Consider the following 13,697-nt stretch of genomic DNA (forward strand, 5'->3'; position numbering starts at 1 on the left):
CACGTGCCTCCTTCATTTCCAAATTTCAGTTTTATCCTTTTGAAAGAAAACATTCTGATTTAGTCTTCTAATTTTTCCCCATAGGCTGTGCTTTTCCAAATCTTTTGCTCAAATTCTACATTTAAAAAAAATTAAAACACTCATGTCATCCTAAGATTTCCTAACTGCATAATGGCGCTCATTAAATAAAATGACCATCAAATCAGATATGAAATGGATATAAAAATAGTATTGTTGGGAGGCTAAAAATAGGTATGTCAATTGTTAAGAAGTTTAGTCCTGAATTCTTTCTTATCCTGATGACATAACTAAATAAGTATTCTTCTAGTTAGCTACTAATCGTACACCTACCTCGGAAATAAAAAAAAAATAGTGATCTGTAAAGTATTTGATAATTCTCTATTTTCTCTGTAAAGATAATTGGAAAATATTGTTGTTTTTGTTTGTTTGTTTTTACTCCGTTTCTCCAAAGAAAATCTCTCTTATGAAAACTACAGTGTGTTTACTTGCAGGCTGAAATATAAAAAAGTGATTCACCACAGCTGTGCTGCTTTATTCTGTCTGGAGGGAAAGTATGAAAAAGGTAACCAAAAAGAGTTTTTCACCCTAAAGTATCTAGTGACAGTCTAAAGACTTGAAAGATAATTAACCAAAGAGACCATACAACACTATAAAAAAGGAATACTACTATATATGTATTATTTTAGAAGTAAAGTTAACCAGACACCTTTGCATTAAGTCTCTTCTGGAAGCGAGATTTAATCAAGCTAACTACGAAGAAAAAAGAAGCAGCCTGAAAGGAGAAAGGATTACTGAATTCTAACTTCAGAAGTCTGCCGCCCTGCAATGAATGTGGAATTCAAAAAGACAACTAAAAAAGCTACATTGGAGCAAAACAGAGAAAACCACCAAAATCATCTTTGAGAAATTGTCCCATTAATTAAACTAGATCTCTGCTTTCCTATAGAGGTTGCATTTGAACAGATTATAATTTTTTTTCTTAAATTATACATGTTGTTAACACGACAAGTTCCTTTTCAAAAAATCTTTTATTTTCTGGGCAATTAGAAATTAATCAGTAGCACTCAGGTGAAAATACAATGAGAAAAGCATGAATTTTATATTCATGGACTCGCTAATATTTTAAACCACGCATACTCTTTATCATACACGTAGGGCAAGTATAACTTGTTTACAAGGGTTAATCTTTGCCATTTTGAGACATATAAAACACACTATAATCTTTGCTGTTACAGCTGAGTTACCTTACTCTGGTATGCTTCCTTTTTTCGCTATTAGTGCTTTCTACTCTCATGTAGTATTATTACCCATCGGAGATAACTTTTTTAAAAAAAAGATGCGACAGTGACGCAGGAATAAGAGATGTAGTCACGTACAAGCAAGGACACACCTAGAACCATTTTAGGGTTAAGGTTTAGCTGGCTGAGGACACGACCGCAGGGGCAGCCAGAAGGGGGAAGAGCAAAGCATGGCCAGGGCTGGGCAGGAGAAGGAAAGGGTGAGTATTATACTTGGCCCAGGTGGAGACTGGCCAGCCAGCTCAGCAAGCAAACATGAACCTCTGCAACCCAGTAGCTTACGTGACAGGACTTCGGAGGCCTGAAATTATTACTTTTCAAAAGAGTTACTCTTTCTAAGTTTACAAAAAAGTTTTCTCATTTTCAGACCACACTTATGATCTTCCTCCAAAAGAGGAACCAGATATGAAGTGGCCTTCACTAGAGCAGTTATGCAAACAAGAAGCTATTGTAACCACAGTAACTGGAAGAGGGTTTTCGGAGCAGATACACAGGCAGGGCTGGCAGAACAGTTGACAGCAGAAACTGAACGACAACAGAATGTAAAGCCTGCTGCCAAACCCTGGCGTGTTAATTCCAAGTCATAAAAATCTTCTCACTGACAGATCTGGAGCAACAAAACATCTTTTCTGAAACAGGAGTAGAAGAAGTTGTCTACAATTCTTTGACTGAATTGTGCAGGTAGCGAAGCATGGAATTTGTGCTGACTTAACAGAGCCCTACTTGCCTGTCACCAAAGCTGTCATCACTGGTTTGCATTTCAAGTCATACGTTCAGAAATATAAACACTGTATGTGAAATACCTGGCCTGCCACAGAGGATCTGGACTACATCCTAATATGGGTCCAAACTACTCAATAGACCAAAGAAATGTGATTGCATGAGATCAATTTAGACTTTTGTTTCAACTGAGTAATTCTGTGCACTTCGGCTCTTACACTTCTTCAGTTTATTATTGTTATTTATTCATCTTCCCTGGCTTGTTCAAACTCACAGATCTACTCTCAGAATAGTTACAGCAAGGCACAGGTAAATGACTTTAGAGTGAGACTAGAACCATGTGTAACCACTGCTTTCCATAACTGTAGAAGAGCTGTATGCATCTACCCACAACCAACTCGATGTTCCTCCCTTGTTTTACATCACTTTACAATGCAAAAAAATTTAGCTGGGATAAAATAACACAGATAAGACTACTCTTCCTCTTTGACCAAATTTGCATGTGAAACCTCTTAAGCTTTTGAGACTGTACAAGAGAGCTTTTCCAGAGATTAAACATTTCATTTTGAGCTATGGTACATTTGTTTTCAATTTCTGGTTATTATTAAAAGGAAGGAGCTGATTCTTTCCCAGACATGAAACAATTATATTAGTTTTAAAATGTCATGAAGACCAACATTTGTTAGTTAAAAACGGAAAGGAGAAAAACTAATCAGAAGGAAGAACGAACAGACTGCCAAGTGCTTTTGCAGTACCAAGCACACGTTTATTTAAAACTTTCAGTGAGATTACTATTTTTTTTCTGATCACAACTTTTAACAACGTACATGGGGATACAGGAACAGAATGGACAGGAAAATCCCACCCTCCCACAGAAGTCTCAGGTACAGCAAATATTCTTGTGAGAGATACCCTTGGCATATAATTCAGTGTCTGAAAAAACAGATCAACTATTTAAAGATCAAAGTGCTTAACTGTTTCTACTGTTCTTAAAGCAAGGAAATGAACACACCCCAGCCTCCCAAATACATTTTCTTCCCTTCCCATGAATGCTTGAGTAGAAAACACACAGTTCTGGAAACAAAAAGAGCCAAGCATTCTGCATCTACCTATCCTTTCTACAGAACACCAGAATCTCGAACACAAAATAAAACAAGATAAAATAAGCGTCTCGATAAAAACAACACTAACATTATTGACATTGGTCTGTCTCATTTTGCAACATATGCTGTTAGATGAAATTCTTCTGCAGGCCTCAAAAAGTCAAGAGCAGCAGTGAAAATAACTCCTCCTACACATTGTTCAAAAAAACCCCTAAACACCTGGCATAGCCACCTCCTTGATGGCAGAGCAATAGCTCAAAGAAGATGAGAACAATACCTGATGCTTTAGGTGATCTATTGGCATATTACATCCCACAGCCAAATTAGAAAGGGGCATCACATTATAAATACAGAGTCTTGCCTGGAGATATTTCCACTAGACTTCTCTGAGCTGCTATTTATATTTGTTATTCTGTATTTTCCCTCAATTTCCTAAACTGATATCTACTATATAATGGAAAAAAATGTTCCTACCAATATTGGGATGCTTCAAGAGACGACAGATTCTAGCTTCTCTTTCCAGTTTCTGGTGATCTGCAACAAAGGAAAGCAAAACAGTTGCTTTTAGTATGAAGATTAAATTCAGTGTATTTACTTTACCAAAGGAAAAAAAACCCAACCAAACAAAACCAACCAACCAAACAACAAAAAAACCCACACAAAAAACCTCCCACAAACAAACAAACAAACAAACAAACAAACAAACAATTTTACATTCAAACTGTTTGTAATATTGAATTGGTTACTGCACCCAATTGCTTCTTTGATAGGCTATCAGAGGCACTGTTCCATTAGAAAAGTCAAGCTGCCCATTTATTGGTGAGAACAGGAAGTAGTCACGCCAGGACCTATAATTACCAGGCAATAAACCACGTTACAACATTAAACAAAATAAGGATAACCTGAACCTCTAGCATTGCCTTAAATCCTACCCATTAGCTGCCTTAATGATATCTAGTGCATTAGGTACACAGCTCGACATGAAGCAGCCACCTCAGAGCGCCAGCACTCCTGCCACCGCATGCTCCCACCACAATATGATGCTACAGGAACTTCCAATAACTAATGACCAGCAGTTATTATTTTCCCAGCAGGGCTAATCTTGCTGTCAGGCTGATTATTCATTAACCTGAAGACACCCTGAAAACGTAGGTCCTGGTATACCATCTGTTGGCTCCTTCTCTCGCTGCCATTTCATTCTTTATAACCTTCAGGTAGAGCGGCAGGTCTGAACTTGTACACCACCGAGCCCTAATGACGCTACTGGAAATAAAAATACTACTACTTGCATCAAACTCCATTTTGTTTAAGTTGGGGGGTTTTTTTGTTTGTTTTGGTTTTTGTTTTGGTTTTTGTTTGTTTGTTTGTTTTTAATGTAGCACACTTAAATAATATTTGCTCCAAACACCACCATTTATAGTACTACTTCTGCTGCATTTTGGTTAACGTTAAGTAACATAGTACTTGTTTTATATAATACACATGAGAGTGTTGGGAGGGTTCATAAATTATTTATACTGGAAATACCCAAAGGTCTTCAGGTATGTTAAAATGTCTAGTGTCAAGCAATGTAAAACATACACAAGTAATTCAGGCAATAAAATAAATAATTTGGAGATAATTAAAATAGCCAGTTACTGCCTACTGTAATCTCGTAATATTAACAAACTTCTAGTGCATTTATCCTCACTTTCTTCAGCATAATTTCTACGGCTGCTAAGAATACTAAGCTTTTGTCAAGAGGCAGAAAAGCAGCAGAGATTCAATTTTATAATATTAGCTAAAAATAAGTTTTCAAAATTAGAAGAGAAACTATAAAATGTTCTTGGATATGAGGCTGGTTTGCTATTATCTTAAATAGCTCCAATTTGATATCCAAGTACATAATAAGAGCCAGTCCTTCACAGGGACTCGAACTTCAAATGTCACACAAGTAATGTGGGTTGTGACATCTCTGCAATCATAGTTATGTCTGAGAACACTCCTAACAAGTGGAAGGAGAAATTCTTATCTTTCCTTCCACTCCACAAAAACTGTAGTCCACCAGTAAGTCTTGAGTTGAATAACCATCATTCAGAGAATTCAAAAAGTTTGATCTACAAAGGAATATTAGGCACCAAAAGACTACAGCAAGAATGAAGAAGTTATCTGTTTTTGTAATGTAACTTTTACAGATCTATTATGGTATCTATTCTCACTCAGAATACCATCAATGTCATTAGGTTATCTTTCGAAGCCATTAAATCATAGTTCCTCTGATACCAGTTTGACAGCAGAGTCTATTAGACAAGAATCAGAATAGGGTTCAAGAAAAAACACACCATAAAACCCATCGTCTTAGGGACTTGAATACAGGAGTGTGATCCTGACATCCCCCTTTTAGCTGGTGCGCCTCCTTTCACCTTTCTCTTCTGTGGGAAGTCCTAATGTCCCTGTTCAAGCTGACCACAATCCATAAGCTTCTCCTTCCTAAATCAGCCAAAGGGTGACCAGAAGACTCACAGCCACATTTAACCAGCAGGCAGTGACCATGCTCTGTGGAAAGTGCACTTCCAGATCTCGCTTTCCAATCAAGCATCAGGTGCTGCTCCTTTTAGAGAATTTAGTCTAAACATAGATCAGCAGAGTTGCCCTAAAAGTGGCAAAACGGAATTCGCAGGACAGCTACAGACGGCTGTGCCAGCGGAAGGGAGGTGGGTGGCACAGTACAACAGCAAGGGCGGCCGGCGGCCTCTGCTGCTGTCAGAAAACTGTCTCATGGAACCACAACTTCACTTTCCTGAAGATGGCCCTGGCCACAGCCTGCCTGCTCTGGACGTGCTCTACACTTAGCTTGTTAAACAGGACAGAGAGACCCTCTGGACAAGCGGCAGGTACAGATGGGAGCAGGAGGTGTGTAAGGGTACACGGCAATGATCCTAGGCATTCACATTGGAGCTGCTGTGAGGATTTGCATCTCCCTGCTGTGAGCATTGCTTCATGCAAAAAGCATCAACAGCCCCTGCATACAACACACAAGCTGTGATGGGAGCGGTGACCACAACCCAGGCATCTTCTCACCAGGCTGGTGGCTCAGTCCCTAGAGTACTTCTGTATCCTGGCTGTTCCAGTAGCAGTTACTAGCAAGGACTGAACTGGGATCTTGAGTGCTGTTTCTCCTGCCATTGTCTGTGTTCACTACCAGCTAGCCAGTGTCGGCAGCCTGCTGAACAACACACTGAATAATCGGTCCTGATCACAGGCACAACCTCTTAAGTATGAGAATGATATGAATAAAATGACAAGTAGTAACAATTCCAATCCTTTGGGTTACTTCAGTGCTTATAAAACCAATGATGGCTAGAGGAGCGTACCAAAGATTAATTTATTGGTGAACTGTGGAAGCTGGGGTTTGGGTGGAATGGTTGGTTGTTTGGGGGGTGGGGAGGGTGATTTAAAGTACATGGTTAGCAAACAATTCACAACTCCCATGCCCTCCTACTGCACCTAATTAAAGTGTTTTTAAAAACTCAGGTAGGATACCAAAAGTTTATTACACAGAGACCCAAGTATCACACAGGCAGACTCTGAAGATTAAGAGCAACCAAGCTGACCTCTAAAAAGTGCTGTAGCAGCCTGAAGAGCGCAGTCTGTAAGTCAGTCAGAAAATATAAAGGCTTATTGAACACACTCAACAAGATGACTCTTGGCTGCTGTGTTAAGAAGTGCATGGGGATAGAGGGACAAGTTGGGCAGGAAGATCCCAACCTCCTACAGCAGATGTCTCGGGGGGAGCATGCACCCTTACAGCCAAGAGGCTGGGCAGACAACTCTGGGTCTGAAATATTCAGAACCAGCTCCTTAAAGCTAAACTCACACCAATCCAACCTATATTACATACTATTAAATCATATCAAATAGTAATATAAGAGATACATTAAGTCTCTGGCTCTCCTTGTCTCCAGATCTTGATAACTTAATAACAAGTAATTGTCCTCAATTAAGGAATACTATTTTTTTTGTAATTCACTTTGTCCAACTATTTTAGATATAATCAGTAAGCACAATTAATGATGTGGACAGAGAGATTATCAACAAACAGAAATGAATTTGAATGCAATAGCCCTGTAAAAATTATAGCTGTTTAACTACTGTAACAAATTTTAAATTAGGACAACTTCAGGAAATAGGGGAGGGAAGGGCACTTTGTCATTATCCGTATTTCTTGTGTTAAAGCCAAGCAAACCTGGTTTTGTGGCACAAGCAGTGTAGAAGAGAGACACCACAGGGCTGTTCCAAGAGGAACAGAGTATCAGGCTTCACACACAAACTCACAGGCACTCACCAACACAAGCTTGAAGTGTAAAGAAAAACACACACACAAAAGGCCAAAACAAACAGTAACCATAACTGTATTAGCTGGAGACAACATTTTTGTGCAGGAAATATAAGCACCATTTGTATAGGGTCTTTTCATGAAATTGAGAGGGAATCTGAATCAGAGAATCTCTGACTATAAGAATGACAGCAGAAATTGTATTTGGTATGAATGTTAAGGAAACATCAAAATATCCTCAACATGGCTGTCAGTAACGCTTGAATGCTACAGCAACAAAAAAATAAAATATGAGGACATTAATAGAGAAATACATGATATAAAACTAAACATAAAGGCACAATTTTTTTACTTTCTCTGAAAGTAAAAGATTTCCAAAGTCAAATAACAATAAAGTAGGCACTGATTCAGTAGCAAAGATTAAGGAGTTCTGCCGCTCTAGCAATTCTCTCTGTAATAAACAGAAAAACAGTCGCAATGCAAAAGGTCAACCTCTACATGCAGAATTATTAAAAATAATACTGAAACATATAGCAAATATACTCAGAGAAATCCAAGCATTTGGTTTCTACATTGCAAATATAACTTAATATGTTGACAAGACAAAAATCAGTTAATTATAAAATTAAGCACTATCCTGCAATATGTTTGAAAGAATTCAGCAAGAGTAGTAACTTTTGAAGGCAAATAACATGTAGCTTAAGCATGTTTAAACATCAGCTAATTAGAAGGGAGTTCTTCTGTACATTTTCCCTTCTACTAGGGATGCTATTCTCATCTTTTTTTCATATTTTAAAAATACAAAAATAAAACACATAAAAAACTATTTTCATTCAAATCATATCAATGAAGGCATAATTTTTAATACAATCTTCTTTCCTAAAAGTTTCCAAGATTTTTTGAAGCCCAATGGAGATGTGCAGCAAACATCAGTTCATTTTCCCTACAATAATTGCACTCTTTTAAATAGAGTATGCAAACATTAAATTACAAGATTTACTATGATGCAATTACAGTAAGCATCACAAATTTCCCAAAATACCAACTTTGGAAAATACAACTGTTTGGAATGTAAAAAATATGCCGAAATTGAAATGAGGCGCTTTAGGCCTTACATAAAATCACAACGTGTTGCAATAATTGCATGGCAAGGTTAGTTCTGTACTAAGCAATGAAAAAGTTTAGAAAAAGTTGCTATGGATGAGAACTCTTACAGCCAACAATTTACCATCAGATGTTAAAAGACCATTGAAAAGCTCCATCTTTACTTCAAAGCATCCAGGTAGTTAGCTATGTATGTTTAGAAACTGTAGCACCAAATTTAATACAAAATATAAAAAGCAGACTCCATCTTTGAAATACTTAGCACTTCGAGTTTGTAAAACACTTTCTAAGCCTGAAGGAAAAACAACAAAAAAAGGAAATGTCATCATTTTTTCCTGTAATTTGTGTTTCCCAGTATCTTCAGTCAACTTCAACAATAACAATTGAATCAATTCTACATAAATTAACAGTTCAGATAATTTTTATACTCCTGTACCAGTGTAAGCTTGCAACACTAAGTATGCAGTCTTCTGCCCACAAGTATCATTCTTGAGCTAGTCACCACTTGCCAACTGAACCACTGTAAATCTCTGTGAGGCCTCAAAGCCTATGATACCTGCAGGAGAAAATTCATCAACTTAAGTCTCTTCCATGTTTATTTTATTGTTAATTTTTTTCAGTAATTTTAAATTTCAGAAGTTCAAAATATAAAAAATTCCCTTAAAAAATCTGCAAGGTAAGCTTAAAGTTATTTTATAAACTTGAACTCTTCCACTGAGGTTTTATGTTAAGATTTGTAAATTCATTTGCAGCAGGTTTGAAACATAAGGACATATACAGTCACAGCTTCTCAATGCCCATCAGCTTTGGCTGTAGCTTAATAATGAGTCAACCTGTTGCGACATTATACACAGAACATAGGGAGACCATCTGAAATGCAAATTAAACCAAGATTGCTTTAGTATAAAGATGGAAATATGCTCAGTGTCTCGGGAAAAAAAAAAAAAAAAAAAAAGACCATTGGTCATTTGGCATAGGATATCTCTCTCTGGTGCACTACCAGCTCTGCTTTCAAAGGCTACCCTGTATTAACTCCATCTATATTTACAGGACTAGCCAGCATAGCTAGAAACCTGGAAGGTGTCCGAGAGCCCTCTATGAGTGCTAAATACACCTTATGTCAACTCTTCAGGAATAACACAGATATAATAAAGCACTTCAACTTTGAATTTAACGTGTAAACACTTGAAATTTCTTTGCTGTTATTTGCTATACCACAGTTTCTGAACTGACACCAGATACAATTACTTTCTCACATACATTAAACATTTTCATTGGTTAACTAAATAAAATGCATTTAATTAGTATTAAACATGCCCCACGTGTCATATGCCCACAGTGTTCAGTCAGATTGCTTCAGACTATGCCATAAAACAAGAGGATAATTCACAAAACAATGTAATTCTAGTAAAAGGATTTCTGAAGCAGCACACAGTGCTGAAAGAGGATTAATATTCAGCTCTTACTTACAGGCATAATAGTATGCTCAAATAACAAATACTAGAGTTGAACATTTTCAGGTATGAACGAGAGGCTAATTTGTTACTGCATGATTTAAGAACATTAGCTGTATTAAAACAAACACGGCTGATATTTTTGTAAACCACAATGAAAACATCTTAGTCAGATATGCTGCTGGATGCACTGCAATACATGAAAGTTACATCATCATTATTATTATTGACTGCACTATAGTATTCCCAATTTTCACCCCAAACTTAACTACTATATTGACTGGTGCCAATTAAGTAGTATCTGGTGTCATGAAAACTATAATAATGATCTCTCTGCATTTACCTCATTCAGTTACTTGTATCAGAGTAGTTGTTATTATACCTGTTATAAAAGGAAATGCTAAATGAATGGAGATACCTAACACCATGCACATTGTGCCATGAGGCAGCAGAAAGAGCATTAAATACTCCTTGAGTCAGGGATGTAAATGGATATCAAGGTCCAGAAGATGACAGCTGCACTTCCTAAAGTAATCCTCAGTGTTGTTAGAGGAGTGTCAGAAACCTTCTGGGCAAGGCTGCAGCATGTAAGTTTTTGTGGGGGGAAAAAAATGGAAATTTAACTTCGTAGGGTACCCAAGATGACAACGTGCCTTTATAGTCTGCATGTTTCTTTTACATGTTTCAGGAAATACTGTGTTACTTCCTTCATCCACTCAGTTTATTTAAAAGTACATCTAACCGCAAATGCTGTACATAAATATCTATTTCTGTTACCCTGTTTTCTGCCAGGTTTCAGTTACTGGTGATCTGAAGGTGAATGTCAAAGGGCAAGTCAAACCAAAATACTTTGAGCACTCAGCTCCCAAACATCTGAAGCGTAAGAAGGTGCACCACTGCACCAAGAGCTGAGTAGGGAAGACGTGTCCTGCTGTGATGAGTACAGCCAGAGATATAACCTAGCAGGCAGCAAAACACCACAGATCTTGAGAAAGTTGGTGATAGCATCTAGCATTAAAGGTTTATGCTACAACGACATCAGAGGAAAAGCTCTAGAAAAAAATAATTCCATCAGTTACTAAGAACGAAAAGTTAATTCCTCTCATTTTTCATAGTATATAGTTCATCAGGTAAAACTGTGTTCACCTGTCAGTACGAAAAGGGAAAAATGATCCTCAGTAAGAGAAAGCCAAGCTTTAAAGCCAAACATATGATAAAAAGGGAACATGCAAGAACATTTATGTACTTGCTTCCTTTGCTCTCATTTAATTACCTATACTTGATTATAAAAAGGTCTCCTACACTGTCTACATAAGAAACTGTAAGAAAATTAAATGAAAAATACCAATAAGAAGCTCAAAAAGCAGCAACACAAACGCAGAAGAAGGCATGCTCTAAAAATTCTAGATCATCCTACAAAAGCAAGTCTCCATCTGTGAACAACGGCATCTACCTCAGCATCGGCTAGTAATCAAGGGTGGAAAAAAAACATTGTGAAACACTGATACAACCAGAAAGAAGGTAGCAATGAGAATCATAGAGTACTATTAATGGAAAAAACCTTGCAGGCAGCTTCAAATAAATTTAATGACACATAACCAAGTGGAAAAAAAAAAAAAATCTAATGTACCCAACCATGAAATATTCAGCCTTTACTATAACTAATGAAATCCTGTGACACCTGAGACAAACAGAATATGGATGTGTAAAATTTGGAATACTGATGGACTTATGAAGACTTGAACTGATCCTAACTCATGACAATATTCTAATAGACCGAAATCTCATATTACAACTTACGACATCTGCATCAGAAAATTAGACTGTCTGTATGGTTTATATTAGGTAGGCAAATAAAGTAACAAATCGTTTAAGTGGTATCAAGATTTACTTTGTTACAAAAGCTTATACGCATAGACTATAACTATTTCTTGAATTAAGTCATATTTTATAATTAAAGAGGCATATAATGAATGTCTTCAGCATAAATCTCTTCTACTATAGTGTCATGATTCTTACTGCAAAGCACTGACCCTGCATGACTATCCAAACTGAGCTTATCACCATGGCAGGAATATGTCTACTGCTCACCGCCTATCAGCATAGGTATCCAAACTTCAACAAACTTCTCCAAAGCAAAGCCTCTTTCTAACAATAATCTCTAGTAACTTCCATGTTTTTCCTGTTGTTATTTTATCATTAGAGGTAGCACTCCACAGCAAACAATGTGAGTGCTTCTCCCCAGTGCTTTTGTCTTTAGTCCCTTTCATTGTCTGTACATTTCTTTTTTTTTTTCCCCCAAGTATTAACTGGCTAAATTATTATTCAGTGTGGGATGATGTGTGTTTTCTCACACAGGTTGCTTAATCTTTCTGAGTATCGTCTCTACAAGCTGCTTCCTACTCTGTGCAATACAGTTCAACACTCCTCATTTTTTTTCCATGTTTTTCTTTAGACAGCTAAACAACAAGAGAAAAAAAGGAGCCCTAAGTCCCAAGAGACTCTTCAGATTGCACTGCAGCATACCTTAAAGCCCACCCCAGACCACCTCAACTCTCTTACATTCTCCCACGGAAATCAGAAGGCAACTGCAGAAATTCTGACAATGGGATGTGCTAGGACACAGCTGTACATTCTAGTAGTAGTATTATTTGACTATAAAACATTTTCTTTTATTCACTCTTTCTCCTTCACAGAAAAGCAAAGCTCATATTGAAAGGAACCGCTGTGATACATTCAAATCTCTCCTCCTCACGTTTTTTTGTTTCTAAATTTAAAAGTTTATTGTTGCAGAACATAACCTCTGGGCACCAAAAAATCTCACCAGAATAAGCTCTTCTATCTTAATAAGAGATCAAGAGACTATTCCCTAAGACAAAAGGTGTTCAAGGTCCTTGAACTCGTAGAGAACCAAGTGTCAGAGAGCTTTGAGCCTGCTTCAGAGATGAAGTCCTTTGCTAGAAACTTAAGATCTGCTCCACATAATTGATAGGCAGTTCGGTTGCCAGGTAGGACCTAACCACCCAACCTTCAAGCAGTTTCTGGCTGCACAAAAACATACATGGTAATACTTGGGCAGGTAGCTGTTGAATGGAAATTTTCATGGGCATAACACAGGTGCAAGGCACCTGAAGTCTGCTTACACTCTGTGTCAGATCTGACCCTTATTCACTACATTCGGGACATTTGTAAGATTAAGGGTTTAGAACTGAAAACAGCCTAGCAGGTCTGTGACCAGGGAACAAAACTTTTTCTTTGAGCTCCTCTTTATAACAGGATTGCCAAATGCAAACAGATTTATTTTTTTTTTAGCCTGTGTGAGGGAGCGAGGCACATACGTGGGCTGAGACTCTCCTGACTGCAGTGGAGAGTCGTTCACATACCTTCCAAGCCATGCAACAACGACACAGCTCCGAAGGTCTCCCACCCCAGACCACAAGCACATCTAGAGCTGCTACAGACTTTCAGGTCAGAACCTCTCCTGTTTTGCACAGGTTCCCTGTATTCTGATTTTCTATTAAATCATTGAAAAGCTTGTATCTTCCCAAAGTAGAAGTTCTGGGGCCAGTTCGCAGGCTGCACTGACACCATTAAGTGTGAAGGCCACACATAGTCAGGAGAAGAGGTGTGTTGCAGCAGTATTATCCTCTTCCCACAGCAGCAGCAGCGCCTGGCTGTACAT

General features: G+C 37.7%; 1 protein-coding gene across 30 annotated transcripts in view; it reads right to left on the bottom strand.

The window, feature by feature from the left end:
- Nucleotides 1-13,697, bottom strand: part of CAMK2D (calcium/calmodulin dependent protein kinase II delta) — a 161,456-nt gene that overhangs the window by 92,927 nt on the left and 54,832 nt on the right. For all 30 annotated transcript variants that reach the window (XM_065633686.1, XM_065633677.1, XM_065633674.1 and 27 more), the window contains exon 3: nt 3,617-3,676. In XM_065633686.1, coding sequence (XP_065489758.1) covers nt 3,617-3,676 — 60 coding nt within the window. The remainder of the gene's footprint in view (nt 1-3,616; nt 3,677-13,697) is intronic.

The sequence above is a fragment of the Caloenas nicobarica genome, chromosome 4 (assembly GCF_036013445.1).
Source record: "Caloenas nicobarica isolate bCalNic1 chromosome 4, bCalNic1.hap1, whole genome shotgun sequence".
NCBI lineage: Eukaryota > Metazoa > Chordata > Aves > Columbiformes > Columbidae > Caloenas > Caloenas nicobarica.